At 48.4% G+C, this 27,973-nt stretch overlaps 1 protein-coding gene across 1 annotated transcript in view; it reads left to right on the plus strand.

Annotated features, from left to right (window-relative positions):
- Positions 1 to 27,973, plus strand: part of NLK (nemo like kinase) — a 1,424,501-nt gene that overhangs the window by 862,945 nt on the left and 533,583 nt on the right. Inside the window, exon 5 of the mRNA XM_085649870.1 lies at positions 3,381 to 3,466. Within this exon, the coding sequence (XP_085505996.1) occupies positions 3,381 to 3,466 (86 nt within the window). The remainder of the gene's footprint in view (positions 1 to 3,380; positions 3,467 to 27,973) is intronic.

The following is a 27,973-nucleotide window of genomic DNA, read 5'->3' on the forward strand; positions in this document are numbered from 1 at the left end:
CCAATGCGCTTACCTGTAGTATCAATAACGCCGCTACGGCTCAGTCAGGGACAACGGACAAGTCACCACCACACGAGTCGACGACACGAGTCACACGACGCTGACACACACTGTATGTACACCGCCGCCACGAGGTGTGTATGCAGACAGTGTGGCACCGTGCGTGATGACGGGACGGACTGCAGAGAGTGCGCTGCGCACCTCATGGCCAATCACTGTCACTGTTCAGACATAAGCCACAGTGATTGGCCATAGTTGCGCGGAACCCAATGCAGTTCTTCGTAGGCTGCCTCAGGCTCTCAGCCAATCCAGAGACGCTGCATTAGCAGCGCCTGCCCTGGATTGGCTAAAGAGCACGGATAGGGCTCGCCCATACCGAGAGACGGGGCTGCTGCATGAGGCAACCATCGGCCTCTCGGCCCCCTCCCTCTCAGTCCATACTAGTGCGGCGAATGCGCATGCTCGTGCTTGTCGAGAGCCAAACTCGAGCATGCACAAATAAATTGCGAGCCGCTGTCAGGCAGTGTCCGTGCATGGCAGGGTGAAACTGAAACAACTGTAACTGAACAGTCACTGGCCCCACCCCCCCCCCCCCCCCCCCCCCCCTTCATGTCCCGACTCCCGGCCGGCGGCCGCTACACAAGAATAAATAATGATTCATCATTGCTGGATTTGCTGCAGTGCAAGCACACCGCGTGCGTTAAGTGGGGCTCCGCCCCTGCGCCCCAATGGACGCACCGCCGCTGCTTGCCAGTCTCACTCTTCCACGGTCTATCTCTGCCCCGCCCTCTCTTTTTGACTTGCTCTCTCTGCCCGTTTCATTTTTTTCTTCCGCTGAATGTCTCTCGTTTTCTTTCTTTGACTGCCTGTCTCTCTTTCTCTTCCGTTGACTTTCCGTCTGCCTGTCTTTTCTACTTGGCCTCGCTTCTCTCTCTCTCTCTCTCTCTCTCTCTCTCTCTCTCTCTCTCTCTCTCTCTCTCTCTCTCTCTCTCTCTCTCTCTCTCTCTCTCTCTCTCTCTCTCTCTCTCTCTCTCTCTCTCTCTCTCTCTCTCTCTCTCTCTCTCTCTCTCTCTCTCTCTCTCTCTCTCTCTCTCTCTCTCTCTCTCTCTTCATGCTTTCATCTCACTCCTCTGCCTGTCTCTGCCTCTCTCACTAACCACTGCCTGGCTTGCCTCTCTCTGTGACTGCCTCTCTCCCTCTCCTTGACTCTCTCTCTCTCTCTCTCTTTGACTGTCTCTCTCTCTCTCTCTCTCCCTCCTCTACCCCTCCTGTGTGCTCTCTCTCCTCTACCCCTCCCGTGTGCTCTCTCTCCTCTGAGTCTGCTGCCGGTCTCTCTCTCTCTCTTTGACTGCCTACCTCCCTCCCCCGCACGCTTTCTCCCCTCTACAGCCCGCCTCTGCCTCGTGCTCCATGCCGCAGTCTCTTCCTTTATCTTTAATTTTTGGCCAAGGTGCCGCCAGCCAGAACCAAAACAAACCGCAGAAATATTTCCAAGCAGTCGAATAGCATTCCCGTGCAACGACTTAACGTCGCACTAACCAAAATACCACGCTGGGGTCAGTACCGCGAAAAACGAGAATACCCTCTCGTCTCCAAGGCAGCGGCTATTTATATTTCTGGGATTGTGGATTTGGCATTTTATGACGAAAAAATAGGAAAGCAGCGAGTCACAGCAAATGCAATAAAAGCCTGGCGTGCGAGGTCAGATCTGCGTGTGAAGAAAACATTTGTTGTTAATGCTCCAGAACCCTTTAGGTTTTTGTGTTGAGCTGAGAGAACATAAAACGTAAACATGGATTGGTTTAGTTACACCTTCTTACTTGGTGCTCTTGTAATGTGTGGCTGATTTTGTCGTTCATCTCAGCAATGTGTTTTTTCTGCTGTAATAACTGTAGACACTACATGTGGGGTGCATGCTTTTTATATATCTCTTTCTACAGTACAGATAGTGGAAAATGTACCCCTCTTTTTTTCTGCTACAAGGGCTCTATGCAGCGTTCTTAAATGTTGGCAATTTACCTTTTCCGAGCTATTGACGACGCAGGCCCTTGCAAAAATGAGATCAGTAAATGGATAATAAAATTGTTTATGTAATTACAAGCCCTGCGACAGTCACAATCTATCTATCCATCTATCCTATATACATGCAGATCTATCAGATAGCCTAAATAAATAGCTAATAGGTCTCGCCTTTGGGACCTTATAAGTGTTTAGCCATGCAACAGTTGATGTTGTTGCAGTAAGGACATTGCGCTGCATAACTAAATACTTATAAGGTCCCAAAGGCGAGACCTATTGGCTATGCCAATGCTTGTTTGTCATAATTGTGGAGCGAGCTTGCAAGGATGAGACTGGAGGAGGAGTGGTCAAGCAACTGGTCTGAGTTCAGGCAATTCCAAATAAAAACATGTGAGTTGCCAGATTTGTCAAAGGCTACCCACAGGACCGGCTACTCTACCTAGTGTGGAGCAGGCATCTCCGTATAACTTGTGAGATACTGGTAACTCTTAAGCTAGCTGTAAGTGACACTACTGTGTGTAGGCCAACCTACTAAATTAAACGTTTTTGGTGTCTTTATTAATATATGCATATCAAAATTGAAAAGTGTGCATCTTTGAAACTTTAAAGCTGATGTTTGCAGAAAAAATGGTCGAATAAAGCTGATATTTGAGTAACAAATCAGTTGGTGTTGTGGAGGCATATTACTGATATTATTATCTTGGTGCCAGGGCGTTGCAGCTATGACTTTTAGGTATTACCCATGTAAAGAAATGCCAAATTAACAAATCCTTTATATTGCTGCTGCCAGCCATGCCTGATGTACTGAGGTGATCACTGGTGGTGATCTTGCAAAGGGTGGCCATTAATGTTATCTTGTCTGATTTGACAACTATTTATATGATTGGCTCGGGAGGATTTTCATTTAACATAAGTAGCTCTTACAAAAGAAAAAGGTTTGGAGATCCCTGGAGAAGAGCTGCTACTTCTGCAGCACATCACAAATGTGGAGAAAGAAAACATGTGCCCGCTGTGAATTCACTTTGAACTACAACTGACACGCCATCAGTCAACAATTGCACAAGCCAAAATAAATCATTTTTGAGATTAAACAAAAACTGGAACCTAAAAAAATGTCTTTGAAAAGATCACTGGACCAGCAAACTGTTCATAAACGTAATAAAACTACAAAAACTATCCAGACCTTTTATGAAGGTAGAAATGAATCTCTCAGTAGCCATTTATATAATTGACGAGAAAAATGTTCTACGAGTGTTACCTCTTCAAATAATACTTTGTTCTTAAACAAATTAACTGTGTACTCTGTCATAACACGTTAATGACTTACTTTTTTTTTTCTCCATTTCCTCTTAATATTTTAGGCCTCAAATATCTGCACTCGGCTGGCATTTTGCATCGAGATATTAAACCAGGGAATCTCCTTGTGAACAGCAACTGTGTTCTTAAGGTAGGGTGTTTTTACTTTTTCTTTCATTTATGAAGCATACGGAACTTTTAACATTTTTCCTATGTAAACATAGTGTCTATAATAAAAAAACTTTATACTTTGAACATTAAATTCTTAATCATGGAATCCTCATATAATAACCTTTAGAATGATTTCTGCAGGCCCGGGGGAATCCAGAAATAAATATATGGACTATAGTCTCTGAGTAACTGGGCCAAGTACCCATTCTCCAATTGATGCTCAGGTTATGCGTGGTCTAAGCAGTCCAAGGCGCCCTCTGGAGGGAGGCAGATACAGGATAGTGAATGCATGGTCACTACTCAACATGTGCACAGCAACAGCAATAAATTATTGTCCAGCCAAATCCTCCCTTTTATGAAAAAAGAGGTCTTTTATTTCTACCGCTTACCAAACCACAAAGGAAGAATATGACATTTACAAAGAATTGAACAGCTCCCTCTGTGGTTTGGGGCTCTAGTGTTTCTCTGGCGGTTCACTGTTCCACGCCCTCTGGCGGTTCCCTGTTCCACGCCCTCCTTCCTCTGTCAATTGTGGTTATTACCCATTCACTATTGGTAACATCCAAGTGGTGTAAATTCCAGTTCCTGGGCCCTTCGAATTGAGTTTCCGTGCTAGAAGAAGAAAGATGTCGAGCAACTGAGGACCAGCGCCTGTCTGTAATTTTGACGCCATGTTGCTGCCTGCACTGAAACTGTGGTCCCCACTAGAAACACCAAACGCGACTTACAACGCAGGCTCCGATGATGCTACAGAGCCTCTGAAGAACCACCACTGTGGGAGTACCTAGAAAGTGCGCAACCGACGTCTGTGACGCACTGCTCCAACACCGCAGCTGTGGCCCAATGGTCCAACCATGATGCCACGAAATAGAGGCCTTGCGGCCTGATTGCCAACGTCATCATCGATACGGCACAGCAGTAAGGAACCGAGATATTGCACCTGTAACAGAGGCATCACCTTAATGCATTGGGCTCGGGTGGAGGCATTTGACAGTGCCACCAGACTGCTTTGAAGGGCACATTTGGTGCCCTCTTTGCATATTCCAGTTTGAGCCAGTTCAGGGACCCCTTGTTACCCGCTCTAGCACGAAACTGGATAAAGGACATGGGAGCATCCTCCCCTCTGTCCTGCCCCTCCGCTGGGAGGGACACCTGGGTTGTTTCAATGCTTTCCTTAGGGTACTTAACGGCTTATCTGGGGTGGTTCCTCAGGTTCATCGTGGGAAAAGACTCAAGCCTGAAACTTTGTCCCTCTTTGACCGTCTAGACACTTGGACTTCGACTGGAACCCAGACTGCACCAAGGAAGACTCCTGCTGCTTCTAGTCTCGTTGTTCTTCAAGTCTTCGTCGGTGTCTGTAGGAAGGTGGATATCTGACTATGGTTACCCCCAAATTTTTGCCTAGTGTCTAGCTGGTTTTTCGACTTAGTTGGCCTGAGATCCTGCCATTCAGGCTCTCAGGCTATCTGCTCTCTCTGTAAAATGGACTCCATGTACCCTAGGTACATACCCAATTGGTTGGATCACCCTGTCAGCCCCTGTACCAGTGTACACTAGGTACCCAGGGCATTGGTGTACCCAAGGCCTGCCAAGGGCTGCAGCATGTATTATGCCACCCCAGGCTTGGCCTAACAATTTGACACAACTGGCTGATCACTCAGCTGGGGTAAGTTGGTGTAATCACCTCTTACTTAGGTGTAGTATACCTATACCTAACCTTAAATGGGACACCTGGTAACCTATAAGTCACTCCTATGGCAGGCCTTAACAATCCTGAAGGCAGAGTGCTTGGTTCCCTGTGAGATGGTGCTCTGGCATGAGCTGAGCCTGTCTGCAGTGGTCGGAACAACTTCCTTCTACTGTTTCCAGATATCGTCATACCATATACTCTTAAGTGCATTATGAACCTCGCGGTTAAATGCTAACTTTGGTTTGGCTTTATCAAAACATGTCGAGTAAGGTGTCATACGAATTGGAATACTAACCCCTCGCCAATTCTGGCGACGGGGTTAGCATTCCACCCTTCTAGAGGGACACGACATGTACAGTGCCTGAAACCCGGGTAAAATCAGACATAGCCTCAGCTCCACAAAATGGATGCTGCCACCACAGACACAAGTCTGCCCTCCTGCTGCTGGGAGTCCTTCCAGCTTGGGAGGTGTGGACAAAGGGTTTCCTGCCAGGGGAGGTGCATGCACCACCCCAGACAGGATTTTGTGTATTGGTCAGGTAGGGCTTGAAAGAAACCAGACATGCCTGTGGCTCACAAGGAGCCTCGGGGCATATGCCAGTTCAAACCGGTCCTGGGGCACACCAGTCCCGGGCCTGGGGCGAGCTGGACAAAGGATTGGGGGTGTAACCACCCCCCTTCCTGGTCCCACCCATAGGGAGGGACCTAGCAGGTAGTCCGGCCCCTAGAATCCGAATAAAGGTAGGAGCTGTGTCCTAAGACTTCAGACATCCTGGAATCAACTTGAAACTAAGAAGAAGACGGGAACTTCGACATTCTGCTGCACAGAAGACTGAAGAAAATCTCCCCTGTGGTCAGGGAGTGACCACCTTGCTAACGCAAGCACCATCCAGCGAATCACCGTCTGCTTTGCCGCCGCCTCCCGCCGGAGCCCGAGCCCAGAGACTGACAAGACCTGGACCTCCAGACCTCTCACCGCCCGATCCACAGTCCCTGAAAAGAGGAGACCCGTGGAGGCACCGAGACACGTGGAGCCAGCCATCTTGGAACGACTACGACAAGCTGACCAGTGCAACAACCGAGGCTCCCTCCAAGTTGTGCTTTGGGTCCTGAGAAGCCCAACCCTCGAGCAGCATCTGCACCAAAGGTGAGCCCTCCAGCATCTCCACGATCTGCGTGGGGCCCTTCTGCATTTTGCCACTCGACGCGCCTAACCGGTTGCTGGCCCGCTGGCTAGTGGCCATCTTGGCGACGAAATCTACGACAAACACCGCTGGTCTGGTTGCTCCAGACTGGCCCTTGCTCCCCTCCAAAGGAGCAATCCCTCTGACCTTGCTGGTCAGAACCAACAGCTGATTTCCGAATCCTCCTGCAATTGCTTTTGCCAAGGCTTGTTTGCTTCGATCAAGTCGCCGACACCGCCGACAGCGAGAGCCTGCGTGGGACAGCTCGTGAGCCGACTCCTGGACGTCGTCGACCTTCAGGGACCACGTGGCTGCGGAGACAAGCTACCCCTCATCACCTGTTTGCACCCGACATCGCCTGGTACCCACCTGGTGCCACGCTGGTCACTGGCTAGTGACTGTGAACACTGTCCCCTCTGCTTACAGGTCTTCAACATCTCCGATCCACTCTTGGATCCACTGCATCTCTCCCGGACCGACCGCCTGCAGCATCTTTGTCTTCAAGCTCCACGGAACAGATAGAAGCAACCCGACGCACTTCGAGGCCTATGCACCCGCTTCCTGTGGGTGAGGTAAAGCTGGCACACCTGTGCCCAAGTGTAGTATTACATCTCTAGTGCCTGTGTTCCAAATCTTGAGTTCCTAGTCCATCCGGAAGATCCTCTTTGCAGTAACTTTGTACTTTTTACGCACCCATTGAAACCTATGGGAGCACGCGTGTGACTATTTGCTCTGCACACGCCACCCATGGACCTCCTGGTCACTAACTGACGTTAGCTCCTGGTAGGCCCAGCGATTCTAGAGGCCCTAGGCCTTTTCCCTTTTCTGTTCGTGGTACTTATACCACTATTTTAGTATATGGTTTGAGTGGCCACCAGGGCCTATCCATATAAAGTGCAACTTCTGTGTATTCTGTGATAATCTTGTTTGACGATTTGTGCTCCTGTGCTCATAAAGAGACTAGGGGTTACTTTGAGAAATAAATACATATATATTTTGAATATATATCTGTGTGGTGTCCTTTCATTGGTATAAAAGGGGGTTGCATTTGGTAAAACAGCTGGCTTAACACGCTTCACGAGTTTAGCCTCAAAGACTGCTTAGCCTACGCTACCACTAGGGCAGCTAGTCCAAAAAGGTTGACTTACAACCACACCATAAGGGTTGCTTGGCATGGTACAAGGTGGTCACTAGAACTAGTGAACAGCATATACCAGGCCAACTTCTCACATTGGTGAGCAGCGGTTGGATTTGAGCTTGCTGTGTTTTACCATTGTAATCTCTTGGTTACCAATTGAAAGATCACATAGGTACCTGTAGGTACATATAAAACAAGATTAGATATACTTAAGTTCTACTGAACTTAGTTGTTGTAGAGCAAAGGGAGTAGCACACCCTGACTACAACTACTAGATAGGTTTAGTAGGTAAACCCAAGTGTAGGTAGATTGCAACACATCCACCCACACTTAAGAGCAATGGCCGGGGCAGAGGGGTCCACTGTACCCATCTCTGTTGAGAGTGACCCCCAGAGGGCACCATCCAGCTTTGCTACCCTTAATCAGAATGAGCTCAGGCATTTGGCAACTCTTAGAGGCCTTAAACAGCCCAAGAACCCAAACTCTGCTGAGCTCAGAGAGCTCTTACAGAATGATGAGAATCAGAGAGCACTCAAGAAAGCTTCCCAGTTAGCCCCCTTAGGGACAGGAACAGGAGGCCCCCCTTCTGAAGATGCCACTGAAGTACCCCTTCCCAATAGTCACCCCTTAGATGGGATGCCTACCACAGAGGAAGAAAGTGATGGGGATACAGATGTGAGTGGGGATGAAGGGAGAACTAGCCCAGTGCCAAGTGTTATACTTGGCCCAGCTAAACTAAGGCTATTGGGGACTGACAGTGGGTTCACCCCATTGGATCTCCCCAGTGGACTTAACACAGGGCTTGGAAGGCAAAGGAATCGCTCAGGTGACTCCAATGCTTCCCATGGCTCTAGAGGCTCTCAAGGTCACTCCAGAAGGAGACTGACCACCCCTCAGAGGAGGGAACATGAGGCCAGAATGCAGGAAGCCCAGCTGAGGATCAGGAAGCAGGAGCTAGAAGTAGCCCTGATGGAAGAAAAACTGAGCAAGGCTAGGCAGCATAGAGAGAGTGGGTCTATACCCACTGGTGGCAGCAATGTCCCTAGGGACAAAGATAGGGTCTTTGACAATAGGAACCTGTCCAAGATTGTGCCCCCCTACAAAAGTGGGGATGACATCCACAAATGGATGACTGCTCTTGAGAGAGCCTGCAAAGTGCAGCAGGTTCCTGAAGACCAGTGGGCAGCAATCTTATGGCTCTCCTTTGAGGGGAGAGGCAGAGATAGACTCCTCACTGTTAGAGAAGAGGATGTCAGAAATTACAGAGTCCTGAAGAGTGTCCTAGTTGATGGGTTAGGCTTAACCACTGAACAGTACAGGTTAATGTTCAGAGACACCCAGAAGACACAGACTCAGGACTGGTCTGAATATGTGGAATGTGCCACTAAGGCTTTGGAGGGTTGGTTGCTGGGAAGTAAGGTGTCTGATTATACAGGATTGTACAATTTGATGATGAGAGAGCAGATTTTAAGTAATTGTCAAAACCAGCTTCTCCATCAACACCTGGTAGACTCAGATTTGACCTCTCCCCAAGAATTGGGAAAGAGGGCAGATAAATGGGTCAGGACCAGGATCAGGCCTAAAAACCAGGGTGGTGACCAAAAGAAAGATACCACCAAGCCTCAAGAGAAGGGTGGGGATAAAGAAAAAGAGAAACCTTCCTCAGGGCCCCAAAACTCCACACAGGGTGGTGGGTCCCAAGCTCCCTCCTCTACCACAGCTAAAAAGCCCTACTGCCATGAGTGTAAAACTCCTGGGCATTGGAAAACTGACAGCGGTTGCCCAAGGGCTAAAAACAAAACTGTTCCTCCAATTACTCCTGTCACACCACCTATTACTGTCAGCAGTAATCCCCCAGGTGGTGGGAGTGCCCCCAGAAATCTGGGTGGGTTTACTTGGGGAACACAGGGGGACCCTGGCTTAGCCAATTCCCCTACAGCAACCACTCTTGTCTGTGATGGTGGCATGGGGTTTGCCAACTTCACTGCCTGTCCCAACACTTTGGGTAGGTACAGACAGGAGCCCTACATCAATGGTACAAAAGCTGAGGCCTACAGAGACACTGGGGCTAGCATCACAATGGTGGCCCATTGGCTAGTTCCCTCTGAGCAGCTTTTGCCCGGTTTCTCCTACCAGGTGACTAACATTGATGGCAAACAGAACAGTCATCCCATGGCAGAGGTATGTCTCAGCTGGGGAGGGGTCACTGGCCCTAAAAGGGTAGCAGTGTCCCCAACCTTGCCTGTAGACTGCTTACTGGGGAATGACTTAGAACTCTCAGCTTGGGCTGGAGTTGAACAAGACACCCATTCTAAAATGGTAGGCCTTTCACAAAAGGGTAGGGGGGTTGTGCCATTCACAACCCCTGTCCAAATAGATTCCCTCCCTGAAAAGGTTGGAAGGGCAGTGGTAGCCACAGCCCAGGCACAGACAGACTTCCCTGTAGGGACTGGCAGAGCTGTGACAGTCACAGCTCAAACACAAACTGAGTGCCCCCCTGAAAAGGTTGGCAAGGCTGTAATGGTCTCAGCCTATACTCAGACTGACATAGGTGTAGTGAAGCCTGAAACAATGGATCACTCCACACAAACTGAGAGTAGTGGGGAGGAAGAAAAGTCTCCCTCTCCCCAGACATTAGGAAAAGGTCAGCCTCCTCAGGGATCTGACCTCACCCCTTGTGAAGGAACTGCCCCAGAGGTAGCCAGGCCTGGCCTGGCAGAGCCTCTGATGTCAGTGGCCCCTTCCAAGGTGGGATCCAGTCTGGTGCAGGTAGCCTGCCTCTCTCTACCCTGCCTCAGTCAGCCCAGGGCTGCAGAGGTCAGGGAGGCCAGTGGACCCCCAGAGGGCCCCTGTCCACAAGAACCCCCCCATCAAAAGAATGAGGATTGCCTGGCTAGTAGCCCTAGTCAGGTGATGGGTAAAAACATTCCTGAGGGATCTCCTTTACAGGTAGTTAGGGACCTCCCCCAGGGGGATTCTGTTGGGCACAGGCAAACATGGGACCTTAGGGCCCCAAACCTGACCTGTCCCTCCAGTAAGCCCACAAAAGGGACCCAGCCTCCAGCTTTAGGTAGCCAGAGGCTGACCCTGAGAGCACAGTGCAACTCAGTTAAAGAAAGAAAGGCATCCATGGTGGAGGATGATTGGAGGAAGCTGAGGCCTCACTTTGAGGACACTCACTTCAGTACTCCATCTCAACACCAGCCTTTTACTTTGCCAAGACACACCACAGGTAGAGATTCCCTATGGTGGAGACCCTCTGATACCCTTAGGGTGAGGGATTGCTTAGTGGACCATGAGACAGGGGGTAACCATGCCAGTGCTGGTTCCTCCTTATATGGCCACTTGGGCAATATAGGCTTACCTGGTCAAGGTCAGCCTTATCTCCCTTCGTTTGGGGGGGGGGTTGTGTAGGAAGGTGGATATCTGACTATGGTTACCCCCAAATTTTTGCCTAGTGTCTAGCTGGTTTTTCGACTTAGTTGGCCTGAGATCCTGCCATTCAGGCTCTCAGGCTATCTGCTCTCTCTGTAAAATGGACTCCATGTACCCTAGGTACATACCCAATTGGTTGGATCACCCTGTCAGCCCCTGTACCAGTGTACACTAGGTACCCAGGGCATTGGTGTACCCAAGGCCTGCCAAGGGCTGCAGCATGTATTATGCCACCCCAGGCTTGGCCTAACAATTTGACACAACTGGCTGATCACTCAGCTGGGGTAAGTTGGTGTAATCACCTCTTACTTAGGTGTAGTATACCTATACCTAACCTTAAATGGGACACCTGGTAACCTATAAGTCACTCCTATGGCAGGCCTTAACAATCCTGAAGGCAGAGTGCTTGGTTCCCTGTGAGATGGTGCTCTGGCATGAGCTGAGCCTGTCTGCAGTGGTCGGAACAACTTCCTTCTACTGTTTCCAGATATCGTCATACCATATACTCTTAAGTGCATTATGAACCTCGCGGTTAAATGCTAACTTTGGTTTGGCTTTATCAAAACATGTCGAGTAAGGTGTCATACGAATTGGAATACTAACCCCTCGCCAATTCTGGCGACGGGGTTAGCATTCCACCCTTCTAGAGGGACACGACATGTACAGTGCCTGAAACCCGGGTAAAATCAGACATAGCCTCAGCTCCACAAAATGGATGCTGCCACCACAGACACAAGTCTGCCCTCCTGCTGCTGGGAGTCCTTCCAGCTTGGGAGGTGTGGACAAAGGGTTTCCTGCCAGGGGAGGTGCATGCACCACCCCAGACAGGATTTTGTGTATTGGTCAGGTAGGGCTTGAAAGAAACCAGACATGCCTGTGGCTCACAAGGAGCCTCGGGGCATATGCCAGTTCAAACCGGTCCTGGGGCACACCAGTCCCGGGCCTGGGGCGAGCTGGACAAAGGATTGGGGGTGTAACCACCCCCCTTCCTGGTCCCACCCATAGGGAGGGACCTAGCAGGTAGTCCGGCCCCTAGAATCCGAATAAAGGTAGGAGCTGTGTCCTAAGACTTCAGACATCCTGGAATCAACTTGAAACTAAGAAGAAGACGGGAACTTCGACATTCTGCTGCACAGAAGACTGAAGAAAATCTCCCCTGTGGTCAGGGAGTGACCACCTTGCTAACGCAAGCACCATCCAGCGAATCACCGTCTGCTTTGCCGCCGCCTCCCGCCGGAGCCCGAGCCCAGAGACTGACAAGACCTGGACCTCCAGACCTCTCACCGCCCGATCCACAGTCCCTGAAAAGAGGAGACCCGTGGAGGCACCGAGACACGTGGAGCCAGCCATCTTGGAACGACTACGACAAGCTGACCAGTGCAACAACCGAGGCTCCCTCCAAGTTGTGCTTTGGGTCCTGAGAAGCCCAACCCTCGAGCAGCATCTGCACCAAAGGTGAGCCCTCCAGCATCTCCACGATCTGCGTGGGGCCCTTCTGCATTTTGCCACTCGACGCGCCTAACCGGTTGCTGGCCCGCTGGCTAGTGGCCATCTTGGCGACGAAATCTACGACAAACACCGCTGGTCTGGTTGCTCCAGACTGGCCCTTGCTCCCCTCCAAAGGAGCAATCCCTCTGACCTTGCTGGTCAGAACCAACAGCTGATTTCCGAATCCTCCTGCAATTGCTTTTGCCAAGGCTTGTTTGCTTCGATCAAGTCGCCGACACCGCCGACAGCGAGAGCCTGCGTGGGACAGCTCGTGAGCCGACTCCTGGACGTCGTCGACCTTCAGGGACCACGTGGCTGCGGAGACAAGCTACCCCTCATCACCTGTTTGCACCCGACATCGCCTGGTACCCACCTGGTGCCACGCTGGTCACTGGCTAGTGACTGTGAACACTGTCCCCTCTGCTTACAGGTCTTCAACATCTCCGATCCACTCTTGGATCCACTGCATCTCTCCCGGACCGACCGCCTGCAGCATCTTTGTCTTCAAGCTCCACGGAACAGATAGAAGCAACCCGACGCACTTCGAGGCCTATGCACCCGCTTCCTGTGGGTGAGGTAAAGCTGGCACACCTGTGCCCAAGTGTAGTATTACATCTCTAGTGCCTGTGTTCCAAATCTTGAGTTCCTAGTCCATCCGGAAGATCCTCTTTGCAGTAACTTTGTACTTTTTACGCACCCATTGAAACCTATGGGAGCACGCGTGTGACTATTTGCTCTGCACACGCCACCCGTGGACCTCCTGGTCACTAACTGACGTTAGCTCCTGGTAGGCCCAGCGATTCTAGAGGCCCTAGGCCTTTTCCCTTTTCTGTTCGTGGTACTTATACCACTATTTTAGTATATGGTTTGAGTGGCCACCAGGGCCTATCCATATAAAGTGCAACTTCTGTGTATTCTGTGATAATCTTGTTTGACGATTTGTGCTCCTGTGCTCATAAAGAGACTAGGGGTTACTTTGAGAAATAAATACATATATATTTTGAATATATATCTGTGTGGTGTCCTTTCATTGGTATAAAAGGGGGTTGCATTTGGTAAAACAGCTGGCTTAACACGCTTCACGAGTTTAGCCTCAAAGACTGCTTAGCCTACGCTACCACTAGGGCAGCTAGTCCAAAAAGGTTGACTTACAACCACACCATAAGGGTTGCTTGGCATGGTACAAGGTGGTCACTAGAACTAGTGAACAGCATATACCAGGCCAACTTCTCACAGTGTCTGTGCCTCTTCCAGGTTCTTCCACGGACCTGTGGGCACCAAGGACACACAAAGTTATCTCCCTTTGAGTGACGGAGTCCCTCCTCTTCATCTCCATGCACCACAACAAAGCTGACCGGTCTGCTGCTCATGTCGTCCTACGAACCTCCTGAGGCTCAGCAACACAAGTGGTGGTTCAGAAACTCCTTCGAAGCCTGACCAGACCTCTCTGAAATTTAGGGGCCAGTATCCCTTATCGGAACCGATGGGACCAAACCCCTGTGCACCGCGTGGACTTGCTGTTGCCAAGGCTTCTTGGCTCTGCACTACAGAGATCTTCAGGCTACAAAAAGATCCAGCCTCCAGCATCTCTTCCCTCCAAGATCAGCGTCCTCACTGCATCCTCTCCACTGTGTGCCTTCATCCTTGGTGAGCTGCCTGAGGCCCTCTTGTGGCTCCTGTGTCTTTGGCCTGTGGGTCCTCCTGAAGGTCTTCTACTATTTCAGTGGGCTCCCCTACTTGCTTGGGGCCTGCTCAGACTCTCTTGCTGCTGGTGAGTCCATTGGACCGTGCTGGTCCCATCCTTGCTCCTTCGCTTTCCACACCAGTTGCGGCTACCAAGACTTTTTGGTCCTCCCGCTGGACACTGACCCCCTAGTTGCCGACATCTGACGAGGGACAGCTCGTGTCCGCCTCCTGCTCATACTCGCCTGGTCCGCAGAGCTGCAGCGACAAGGTCACAGCTGACTCTTCTGAATCTCCTGACTTGGTAGACATTGTATCTTCGTGCCTCCTGGTCACCTCCAAGTGGCATAGACTCTGTATCCTCTGCTTGCAGGTTCTTCACTTCCAGAATCCATCCTTGGATTCCACCGGGGTTTCTTCCTGAACTTCTCCAGAGGCATCTTTTTCTAAGTCTTCCATTGTCCTTTATGGAGGCTTCAAGATTCTCTTAACAACTATGCTCCTGGCTTTCCTGGTGTAGGTAACCTGGTTCCCAGGGCATCCAAGGGTGGGGTGGCTCTCCAACCTACCGTCCTTCAAAGGAATACTTCGGCATCCTCTTGAAAGGGTCCTTCATCAAAACTGCAACCACGTCTTTTCTATTGACTTCCATTGGGCATGAAACTGTGTTTCCACTCTGCACACAGCCTCTGTGGGGTTCCTGGGTACTTATTTTGGGTGGTTCCTTGTGTCCCGCCTCCTCTGGGTCTTCTGGTCCAAGTCCCGTTCTCCTTTGCAGTTCGCATCCCACTTTCTCCTGGGGGAGACCACTGTATTTTGTGCCACTTACCTGATTGCATTTTAAGTATTCCTGTGTAGTGTGTTATCATCTGCGGGTAGGAGATATACCGATGTGTTAGATTGTTTTGCGTAATAAATATAATTATTTTTATATAAACACTGTGTAGTTCTTTTTCATTTAACTTAAACTATAAGATTAATCTAGTAAAACAAGCTGCTAAACCCTTCTTCAAGATAAGCCTAAAGGCTGCTCTCCACAGCTACCACATTGCGAGCTTTCTATGGTTATTAAAGACAACTAAAATCACCATTAGGGTTGCCTGGATTAGTGGAGGGTGCACCACTTGAATAAGTGTGCACCATATATACTAAGCCTGCCTCCTACACTGGTGTGCAACTATTATGATTGAAGCCTTCACTGTTTTACCATTTAGTCTAGGGGAAGGTTACATGAAAAACCATCACTAGCTATGCACATATAATACTTTTTGTTGTCAGTAGGTTCAACTGAACTTTTTAATTGGTTGTCAAGGGTCTTAGCACAACCCTTCCTCCAATCTTTGGAAGTTTAGTTTTCACTAGGTTAGGTAGGTGCAACACCACCCTACACCTAGTACCATGCCTTTAGTTGGTGAGTTCAGTGAGGCCCTATCCTCTATATACAGTGGTCTTAAGTTCCAGGAACTTAGGACCCCGGCTGCATCTAGAAGAATAAAGACCGGTAGCAACCCTAACACAAAGCAGCTCCCAGAGCTGCTCCTGCAGGATGCCCTTCAGAATCCTGATGGGTCAGAAGGGCAGAACATTATGGGGTTGGGCTGTGTGCCTCCAGAAGAAGGATCACGGGTGTCCCACTCCACTGACCACACTTCTGAGCTTGACCAGGAGGAGTCTTGTCACCCCTCACTGGTAAACTCTAATCCCCCAGGGAATAGTACAGAGGGTACATAGGAAGGCCCTAGAGGTATTTATTCTACTTTAATCCTCCTGGGAGGGTACAGAGAGTCAAGAGAAGGTCTAGGTCCTCCCCCAACAATTCATCCTCCTCTAACCATTCTATAGGGACTGCCATCTCTAGCCAGGAGGAGGACTCCTTAGAAAGGGAATACCACTTGTTCAAGCTTAAGAGAGCCAAGCTCAGTGTCAAGAAAGAGCAATTGGCCTTTGATAAGGAGATCCTGAAAGTTCAGAGTGCTAAGAAGAATTTGGGATTAGGATCCCATGGTGACAGCACTAGTGAATTTAGGGTTAGGGAACACTCCTTTGCCACTAGGAATCTGAGCAGTATATTCCCTCCTTACCAGGAGGGGGTGACATCCATAAATGGATCACTGCTTTAGAGAGGTCTTATAAAGTTCAGAAAGTCCCTCCGGGACATTGGGCAGCTATCCTGTGGCTCTCCTTTGCTAACAAAGATAGAGACAAACTTCTTACTGTTCGGGAGGAAGGTGCAGATAATTACTCAGTCTCCAAGAGTGCACTCATAGAGGGGTTTGGTTTAAATTACTGAGCAATACAGGGTTAATTTTAGGGACACACAGAATGCACACACTGTAGACTGGGTAGATTTTGTAGTCAGTGGTATTAAAGCTGTGGAAGGCTGGCTTCATGGAAGTAGTGTGCATGATTATCAAGGACTGTACAATTTACTAGTGTGGGAGCACATCCTTAATAATTGACAAAATTAGCAACTGCACCAGTACCTGGTAGGCTCAGATCTGACCTGTCCCCAAGAATTGGGAACAAAGGCAGACAAATGCGTCTGTACGAGGGTGAAACAAAAGTCTCAAAGTGGTGGTGACCAGAAGAAGCAAGATTCTTCTAAGGCCCAAGAGAAAGGCAGTGAAAACTATAAAGAAAAGAAAGAGTCCTGTAAAGGTCCCCAAAAACCTTCCTCTGGGAGTGGGTCTCAATCCTCTTCCTCAAACAAGAAACCTTGGTGCTATTTCTGTAAAGACAAAGAAGGCCTTAACGCAAAGAATGCCAGTTGCCCTAAGGCTAGCACCAATATTATTACCACTACTACTACAACCCCTAGTGTCCCTAACAGTAGCCCTGATTGTAGTAGTACGCCCAAAAATGTAGTTTGGTTCTCCTAGAGTTATGAAGTGGGTTATGGCCTAGTCAGAAGCCCCACTCAGGCTACCTTGGTCTCTGTTGGTGGCATGGGCCTTGCCACTTTTACTGTAAGTTCCAATACCTTAGTCAAGTACAGACGGGATCCACTTATAAATGGCCCAGAGGCTGTAGCCTATTGGGACACAGGGGCCAGTGTCACCATGGTGACAGGGAGACTTGTGTCCCCTCTTCAGCTTCTGCCTGGGCACATTTACCAGGTGCCCAGTGCTGACAGTGTCAGGACATATCACCCTATGGCCATCGTCAATCTCAGCTGGGGAGGGCTAACTGGCCCTAAGAGTGTTGCAGTATTCCCCAAATTGTCTTTAGAGTGCCTCCTTGGCAATGATATAGAAACCTCAGCCTGGGCTGAAGTGGATTAAAAGCCCATCTAGAAATGCTAGACCTCCCTGACCAGGTTGGTGAGACCCCTAGGGGCCAAGTCTAATAGCAGGGAAGTCAAGGAGCAGTGGAGCCTGAAATGAATGCCCACTCAGCTCCCACAGAGAGAAAAGAGGGGGAGAAAAGTCATCCTCACCCCTGACTTTAAGTGAGGGTCAGCCTCCTTAGGGAGATGATCCTACCACTTGGGAAGGTACTGCCCCAGATGAGGTCAGGCCTGTCCTGGCAAAGCCACTGGAGGCAGGGGCCCTTCTAAGGAGGAAGTAGGTCTGGAGCAGGTATCCTGCCCTTCTCTGCAAAGCCTCAGTCAGCCTGGCGCTGCAGAGACCAGGGATGTTGGTGGACCCCAGAGGACCCACTGTCAAGAGGAATCCCCTCATCCTCAGATTAGGGACCTCCAGCCTGGTAGTACTAGGAAGGTGGATGACCCTCAGCAATCTAAGGGATCCCTCTCACCACTAGTAAGTGACATCCCCCAGGTGGACAATGTTGGCAAAGCAAGGCCTGGGCCAAGACTGTCCTACAACTTCACTGGCCCCACATTGTTACTGATAGACAGGATCAACCCAAAGCTGTAAACAGCAGAATGTTAACTCCGAGGGAAAAGTACAGGTCAGTCATAAAGAGAAAGGCCTCCGCTGTAATCTGTGTTCTAAAGACGTTATGGCAAACCCTGTTAGAGCCTCTATTCCCTAGTCAGACACACCACATGCCTATCTCTTGGCTCAAACATTTGACAGGTAAACATCCTAAACTTTTGAGAGGCTCCAAGCCCCTACAGGGGAGGAACTTCTCAGTGGACCATAGAACAAGGAGTATCCATGCCAGTGCAGCTGGACCTTCCTTATATGGTCACTTCGAAGTTAAGACTCAACTGGGCAAGGTTACCCTTATCTCTTTTCGTTGGGGGGCGGGGGGGGTTATGTAGGAAGGTAGGATCCTTCTAGCATGGTTATCCCCACTTCTCTTCCAGGGGACACTCATCAATAATCATAAGCACAGAATAATCCCCGCCCACGTGCGAGACCCCGGAGCATATACAAAAATACATATATATGTGTATGTTTAGAACCACAAGTACATATTACTTTCAAAACATGCATTTATATATACATAACTATGCAGCCTAATATATATCCAGTAGACTAAAATGCCCAAAATACATGGATTTCTATTGTAAGAAAATAATATCACATGTAAATAGTGTAACATAGAACATATGCTATATTAGTGTTAAACAACAACCCTTTATTTTCATAAAAGAAAAACAGGTAATAGCAGGCAATTTGTTCTTAGGCTGCATAGATGAATAATCATCACAGTATAATAAAAAAAACTGGCACCTTGCCTTTAAGGCTTCAGAGAACCTGGGCACCATGCCTTTAAGACCTCCAGGAGCCCCTTGCTCCCATCATGCACCACAGGTGACAGGTCAGTTCTTTTTGTATGGCGTACTAACATGTAGTAACCAGGATATCAGATGCAAACAACACATTATCGTACTGTTAATGCTCATCCGGGGAGGCGGGAGGGTTGCTTATGACTTTGAGGAGTACCCCTGGAAGAGAACTAGGATTACAGGTAAGTAACTTATCCTTCTCTTCCAGGGGTTAGTTCTTTTTTCCGGCTCCTTTTGTGAGGATCCTGGAGCTTGAGCTCAGTCTTTTTTGACTTGTTCTAGTCAGAAATTGTTTTTCTACAACTTTATTCAACATTTGCCTTTGCTGGTATTATTTTCTAACTCTTTTCTGACAATTTTACAATCTTTTTATGTCAGAAATGCCAGCTTTATTTAACAAATGTCCTTCCTGTGGAAAGAAAATGGCCAAAACTGACCCTCACTCTGTGTGTATTGTGTGTCTGCCATCCTCACACAATCCACAGATGCGTTACTACTGCCAACAATTTTCGAAGAGAACTCTGCGTGACAGAGAAAAGATCCGACTGCATGCGTCAATGGAGAGAGGAAAAACCAAGAGAGGCCTTGAGAGTAATCCCAAGAAGCCCTCCTCTCATGGAAAACAGAAAAGGTGTCGATCTGCTTCCCCAGCTTCCAGAAGAAAGCAGATTCCAGAGTGCTCGCAGTCAGCGTTGAAATCGGCGACAGGAAAATGAGTAAGTCACTCTACGACGTCAAGGGACAGATCGCCGTCGAAGCAACGAGAACCTCCGTCGATGAAAAGTAAGTAGACATCGAGGCATACTTCGTGCTCGGAGTATATGGGTGACGACAGACCAAAGTCGACGATGAGACACCGGTCGATGTCGAGATCTCCGCCTCCTTCAAGAAGGTCGGCGTCGAGAGGATCGGCAATGAGGACTCTCTCTCTGACCCACAGACGGTCGACGTCGAGGGCACGATCACCGCCGAGGAAGTCTGAGTCAAAGGTACCACACACTTACTGGCGTTCAACGTCGAGAAGACGGTCGCCGTCGAAGAGAACGACGTCAAGAGCATCACCGCAGAGACACAAATCTTCAAGTGTGTCTCCACAGCGGTCGACGTCGGTGGTGGCATTGTCTGGGTCGTCGTCAAAGCATCGCTCGACGTCGAGGGAGAAAATTATCGCCACTTCAGGAGACACATCAGAGAAACCAAGTTCGACGTCGAGAACACAGCGGTCGACGTCGAGAGAAGTGTCATCTTCTCCTGGGATCAACATTATACAGATCACAATGGAGGGATCTCCAACTCCTAGGGAGAAGTCTCCTCCTACTAACATATCTCCACAATGGCTAGAAGGTATACAACACTGGAAAGTACCACCTAGAGCTCTGGGCTCGGATTCTCCAAGTCTCTTTCGCCATCCAGAGTCTCTGGGGGACCCCCTCCACGCAGGTCCCCAAGAAGGTCTAGGTCTCCAGTGAAACGCTCACGATCTCGTAGATCTCCATCAACCACGTCTACAAGGTCTTCCATTAGAGATTACTCACCTACTTTATCCATGACACCCCCGTCCAAGGTGTCTCCGATTGACGATATCGGAACTTTTAATGAAGTTCTTTGCAGGGGTGCCAACAAGCTGAACATCACTATGTTTACACCTCCCAGTTTTAACGTCAAAGGCACATTCGGCTACATCTTCCTCTACTGCCCCACCAGAGAAGGACAGCAAAAATATGGATTCTCTAGGTAACAAATGTGCAATACATCTGCTTTGGTAATGAAGGTGGCTAGCGCTTCCGCCCTGCTGGGTCCGTACGATAGGTCTCTCTGGGACTCTGGCGAGATTTACAGAGAAGCTACCGAAGGAGGATCAACAGAACTTCCAGGAGATCCTGCAAGAAGGCGGACTGGTAGCTAATCAGATAATCAGTGCAGCCGCGGATACATCTGACTTGGCGTCCCAAAGATACTCGCATGGTATTTGCTCGAGGCAATCAGCATGGCTTCGTCTTATGGGACTAAAGCCAGATGCACAAAGAAAAAATCACTTACCTTCCATTCAGTGGATCCTCTCTGTTCGGTTCCCATGCGGACGACGAAATGTCCAAAATGAAGAATGACTTGGACACTCTGAAAGCTGTTGGCTTAGAGAAGCGGAAATAGTTTAGGCGTAGGTTCCGTCCCTATGATCTACGTTCCTTTCAACAGAGGGTTCAAACCCCTCATTGGAACACACATAATCAAGGTCAAGGTCAATCCAGGTCCCATTACCAGCAAAGAAGACCTGGACAAGGGAGAGGATGTAAAAAACAGCAGTCTAATGCTCCTAAGCAACCAGCGAAACAATGAGGGATGGCTTCCTCCATGACCGTTGGGAGGAAGTGTTATGTTACACCTGGAGGAGTGGGAGCAACTAACAAAGGACAAGTCGGTTCTGAATATTTTGCAGAATGGCTATCTCCTCAGGTTCAAATCCCCACCACCATCAGTTTATCCGCGGCAAAGACCTCTTCAAGGACACCACTTTTTACAAGCAGAAGTAAACGTTCTCCTACAAAAACATGCCATAGAAAAGGTCCCTATTCCACAAAGAAAGCAGGGGGTTTATTCTCGCTATTTTCTGGTGCAGAAAAGAGGTCCTACCAGAGAATACAGACCAATACTCGACTTGAGACTGCTGAACAAATATATTCGCAAAGAGAAGTTTCAAATATTGGCTTTACATCAAATATTCCCTCAGCGAGACTGGATGTGTGCTATAGACCTACAGGATGCATACTTTTGTGTTCCAGTGTCCATAAAACATCGCAAATTTCTACGGTTCCAAGTGTCATCCCAACACTTTCAGATTAATGTTCTCCCGTTTGGGCTCAAATCAGCCCCCCTAACATTTTCGAAGTGCATGGCAGTGGTGGCTGCTTTTCTTTGCAAGCAAAGGATATTCATATATCCTTACCTGGACGACTGGCTCCTGAAGAGCTCGTCACCTGCTCTGCTTCAGACTAATCTCTCGTACTGTCTGCAACTACTGAACAGGTTGGGTCTCCATGTAAACTACAAGAAATCAATCTTCAACCCATCTCAAAAGATCCACTACCTGGGTGCCTCACTGGATACCGCAAAAGCAAGCGTGTGTCCTTTGGAGGCGAGGTTATCCCCAATGCACGAGAAATGTTGCAACCTTCTTCTCACACAGTATCCCACAGTCAGACAGGTGTCATCACTGCTGGGATCAATGGCATCATGCATCTTCATCATACCAAATGCCAGATTAAACATGCGTCATTTACAGCAATCTCTGAAGGACCAATGGATGCAGATAACGCGGCGCTGGGAGGATTAGGTACTTCTCTCCCAGTCGGCCAACGAATCCATCAAATGGTGGATGAAGAGATCCAATCTGATGAAGGGAGTTCCCTTTCACCTGGACCCTCCTACCCAGATGATAGTCATGGATGCTTCACTCCAGGGATGGGGGATAACATGGGTGCTTTGCAAGTTCAGGGCCTGTGGGCGGAGACAGAACAAAGTTACCATATCAATCTCTTAGAGTTGAGAGCAGTACACTTGGCTCTCAAATCGTTGCACCCTTCTCTCCAGTCTCAGTACCTTCTGATCCAAACGGACATCACCACCATGCATTACTTAAACAGGGGGGTACCCGAACGAGGCCTCTTTCTCTAGAGTCTCATAGCATCTGTAAGTGGCTTCTCGCAAGAGATATAAACATTCTGGCAATGCATCTCCTGGGGACTCTCAATGTCCAGGCGGATATCTGAAGCAGAGAATACGTCAAAGCTCACGACTGGGTTCTAAACAACAAAGTCATTCAAAGCATATTCCAAAACTGGGGAACACCAGACATCGACCTGTTTGCAGACGCAGTAAACGCAAAATGCCCTGTCTTCGCATCCAGGTTTCCCCAACCAGGATCTCTGGGCAATGCCCTTTTGATAAAATGGTCTCAGACATTACTGTACGCCTTTCCACCAATTCCGTTGATTACTACAGTGATCAACAAGTTTTACAGGACCAATTCCAGAATGATTCTGATAGCCCTGGAATGGCCTCGTCAGTGGTGGTATCCGGATCTCCTTCAGCTATCAGAAGTCCCGCAAAGGAGGTTACATGCCATCCAGATCTATTATCCAAGAACGAAGGGAAGGTGTTTCACCCCAATCTCCAATCCCTACGATTGATGGCATGGCTCCTGTAGTCCTTCAATACGGACACCTAGTTTTGTCTCCAGAATGTATGAACATTCATATAGAGGCCAAGAGACCTTCGACTAGAAAGTCTTATGCTTTTAAGTAGAAGTGTTTTTACTTATGGTGCTTGAACAATGGACATGATCCTGTCCCGTGTCAGGAACAGGTGCTTTTACCATATTTACTACATTTGGCCAAATCTGGCCTTAAATTTTCCTCTATTAAGTTTCATCTTGCAGTTATAACAGCGTATAGAAAATCCCCAAATCGGATTTCCTTCTTCAAAATCCCTGTGGTCAAAGATTTTCTCGAGGGATTAAGAAAGGTTTATCCTCCAGTTAGGGCTCCTGCTCCACCCTGGGAGCTCAACACTGTTTTAGCTAGATTGATGGGTGCTCCATTTGAGCCTATTCACAGAGCTTCTTTACAACATTTGACATGGAAAGCTGCTTTTCTAGTGGCTATCACCTCCGCTCGCAGAGGGAGTGAGATCCAGGCACTGTGCTCTAAAGAGCCCTTTACTGTTTTTCATGCAAACAGAGTGGTTTTAAGAACATATCAGTTTTTTTTACCCAAAGCAGTCTCGGATTTCCACATTAGTCAGACAATCCCTCTCCCCACGTTCTTTCCGAATCCTTCAAATCCTCCAGAAAGGTCCCTCCAATCTTTGGACCTCAAGAGGGTTCTGAAGTTCTACTTAGATAAGACAAAGAGCTTGAGGATATAGACCGACTGTTTATAAACTACGGGTCCATAAATACTGGTTCTACAGCTTTTAAAAGATCTATCTCTAGGTGGATAGTGTCTTGTATATCCTTGTCCTATCAATTGGCCAATAGAGTCCTCCCTGGCAAGCCTAAGGCCTATTCCACCAGGGGAAAGGCTTCTACCACAGCTCTCCTTAGAAACCTACCTATGGCAGAAATTTGTAAAGCAGTCACTTGGCGCTCAGTACATACTTTCATGCGCCATTACTGTTTGGACTCTGATACACAGGCGGATGCCTAATTCAGGCAAGCCTTGCTCAGAAATCTGTTTGGATGATTACATATTAGATGATATGTTAAATGTTCTTGTTACTGTTTGCTCGTCCGCGAGCAAGTGGGTATGGGCTTGCTACTCTATTCAGTGCTTATGACTATTGATGAGTATCCACTGGAAGAGAACGATAAGTTACTTACCTGTAATCGTAGTTCTCTTCCAGGGGTATACTTATCAAAGTCATAAGCAACCCTCCCGCCTTCCCCAGATGAGCATTACCAGTACGATAATGTGGTGTTTCCATATGATATCCTGGTTGCTACATGTTAGTACGCCGTACAAAAAGAACTGACCTAACTGTCACCTGTGGTGCATGATGGGAGCAAGGGCCTCCTGGAGGTCTTAAAGGCACTGTGCCCATGTTTTCTGAAGCCTTAACCCCTTGTGTGCCACGCCCTTTCCCCGCCCTGTGCCGGCCGTTACATTAGCGGGCGGGGTTTATGACGAGCTGGACTCGTCATGGGCACAGCGCAACCGCGGCCCATGACGAGTCCAGCTCTTCATGGGCACACAAGGGGTTAAAGGCAAGGTACCATTTTTTTGTTATACTGTGGTGATTATTCATCTATGCAGCCTAAGAACACATTGCCTGCTATTACCTGTTCTTCCTTTATGAAAATAAAGGGATGTTGTTGAACACTACTGCAGTATATGGTCTGTTAAACTATTTACATGTGACATTATTTTCTTGCAATAAAAATCCATGTAATTTTGGCATTTTAGTCTATTGGATATATATTAGGCTGCATATTTATGTGTATATACATGTATATATGTATGTTTTGGAAGTACTATATACTTGTGGTTCTAAACATACACATATATATGTATTTTTGTATATGCTCCGGGGTCCCGCACGTGGGCGGGGATTATTCAGTGGTAATGACTTTGATGAGTATAGCCCTGGAAGAGAACTAGGATTACAGGTAAGTAACTTATCCTTATTGCCTTGTGTGTGTGTTTGACTTAGTCTGCTGGGATCCTGCTAATCAGAACCCCAGCAACTGTGATTTATCCATTAGTGGGGTATCTTATATAGATTCACATGCCTGAATCATTCCCCGTCATCGAGATTGGAGTCCCACGGTAACATAATCATTCAGTATGTAAATAATGCCATAGGATATAGTGGCCCTGAGCCATGTTTTAAATAGCCTATCTAGGTCCTTTTATAAAATAAAAGGGCCAAGGGTTGAATGCAGCCAATCAGCTGCTAACACCCTCTAGAACTCTCCTAGCAGAGGCAGTGTCCCTCAGATTTTCATCGCACGTTGTGTGTGAAGGGAGTCTACCTGAGTTACACTGTCAGTCTTGTACATTGAGTTGTATTTTAAAATTGCGCCGTAAATAACTGCTTAAAGTTTTATCACTCGCGCGCTTGTGAGGTAAAATACTAAAAACTTTTTAAAAGTTGCATTCATTTTACCGGTAATCTCCCCGTGATCTGTCCTGAGGTGCCATGGGGCTGCTTCCGCTGTCACAGGGGTGCTGGCAGGATAGAAGCTGCTCGGAGGAACCGGGAGGTGGAATTGCGTCCGCCATCTTGGGGGAAACAGCAGGCAACGCTCTAGCGGCCCGGAAGGGAATGCTATTTCAGGGGGCACTGACGCGACCGCGCAGCGGGCACGCCGAAGGCGCGCCAAAGGCAAGCCCGTCTTCGCCCATCCGCGCCAGACCGTCGCCAGATGCCAGCCCCCCTGTCCTGTCCCCTGTTATACTCCGTAGTTACTCACGCGATGAGCTGTTGAGTTTACAGCCTAAATGTTCTTCTTACACATATAATCCCCTTGCTGGTCCCTTCAAATGTATTGGATGTGCCTACCAATTTCCGGGGGTGCCACAAGACTCCGGCCCCCTTGGCTACACGGATTTTAAGTTTATGAGTATAAACTGTAGGTCATTATCAAAACATCATGCTGAAGTTTTTGATCTTCTGGAAGATGAATCCCCCGACGTTCTCTTCCTAACTGAAACCTGGCTTACCCAAGACTCCACTTCTGAATCTTGGCTGGCTCTTCCCCCAGGTTTTAACATGAAGAAGCTAAACAGACTGGGGGAACGGGGAGGCGGCATTGCAATCATCACAAAGAATATCTATTCCTGTGTTTTTAACAGAGAGAATGTGGTGGGTTGTGAAAGCGCTCTGTTTAAAATTAGGATGAACCCCAACCTCACCATTTCCGGTTTTCTTATTTATCGCCCGCCTGGACCTTCGGGGGCTTTTCGGGAAGATCTGGTAAATAAGTCCGCGCTGTATGCCAGCCAAGCGGCAAATTTCAGCATTATTGGAGACTTGAATCTCCACTGTGATGTTGCTGAAAAGACCGAAATTTCGAGCTTTTTGGCCGATCTTGAAGCACTCCAATTGGTCCAGTGGGTACAAGAGCACACTCATGATGCCGGACACCTACTGGATCCTCTATTCTCGAATCTTACCTGGCAGATGACGGATCCTCCAGCCCCACAGTGCTGGATAGATCACTTTTTGGTGACCTTTACACTAAGATGGCAGGGCCAGCTGAGAGAACATTGCCCGACTTCCACCTTTAAACGACCGTGGCACAAGTTAGACAGCAGTAAGCTGTCGGCGTACTGGTCGAGCCATAGGCCTCAACTACCACAAGATCTGGAGGTAGCGGACGTGCTAGTCCATGACTGGGTAACAGCAGGTCTTGACAATTGCATGCCAGCTTGGTTCAACGAGTCGCTATCTAAGGCAAAGAAGCATTGTAAACAGTTGGAACGTACATGGAGACGCTCTTACGATGCAGTGGGGAAATCTAATTACCGAACAGCCATTAATCTTTATCATAAGCAAATTCGGAGAGCCAGGGCTGAGTATATAGGAAATACTATCCTAACAAGCTCGAATCCATCTAAAACAATTTTTTCCTTGCTTAAGATTATGAAGAACAGAGACATGGCTAAAAATTCTCCAATTTCTTCCAATAACCAATGTGATGAGCTGGCCAACTACTTTATTAACAAAGTGGATAAAATATATCAAAATCTACCGGTAGCCACTGATCATGCTACGAAGATTGGGCCCGCTGGCCCGGCCTCCCATGGCTTAAATAGCTTGCTATCGTTTCCTGCACTATCTCTAACAAGTCTGGAGATCCTGTTCAAAAAAATTAAATCTGGTTCACCTATTGATCCTTTGGCCCCAAAAAATCTTTCTCAAGTCATGCCATCCATTCTACCAGTGTATCTTGAATTGATGAATCTCTCTCTTGAGTCAGCTATAGTACCTGCAACATGGAAACACGCAAAAGTTATCCCTCTGCTGAGAAAACCGTCGCTGGACCCTGCCGAGCCGGGTAACTATCGCCCCATTTCGCAACTTCCTTTTTTAGCGAAAATGGTAGAACTACATGTTCAGACTATTCTGACGGAGTTCATTGAACAGAACACTATCCTTGACCCGTCGCAGAACGGTTTTAGAGCCAGGCATGGCACTGAGTCTGCCTTGTTGACAGTGACGGAGGAAATCCGAGGGATACTGGATGTAGGGGACTCGGCGGCCTTAGTTCTTCTCGATCTAAGTGCCGCCTTTGACACGGTCTCCCATGAAATCCTACTGAAGCGGCTATCTGATATTGGAGTGAGGGATCTGGCCCTCGACTGGTGCCGAGCCTTTCTAACGGGAAGATCTTTTCAGATTTGGATGCCACCTTTTCAATCCCGGAGGTATGCCTTACAACGAGGAGTGCCTCAGGGGTCAATCCTGAGCCCCCTCTTGTTTAACATCTACATGCAACCTCTGGCCCAGGTGGCTCGGAAGAGGGGTGTGTCAATGATATCATACGCTGATGACACCCAATTAGTGATTGCCTACTCCAAAAAGAACACCGCCAATCTAAGCAGATTCAGGGAAGATCTGGCTGAGGTGGCAGCCAGCAATTACCTTAAACTTAACGCCAGTAAATCCGA

Source organism: Triturus cristatus, chromosome 3_2, assembly GCF_964204655.1.
Source record: "Triturus cristatus chromosome 3_2, aTriCri1.1, whole genome shotgun sequence".
Lineage (NCBI taxonomy): Eukaryota > Metazoa > Chordata > Amphibia > Caudata > Salamandridae > Triturus > Triturus cristatus.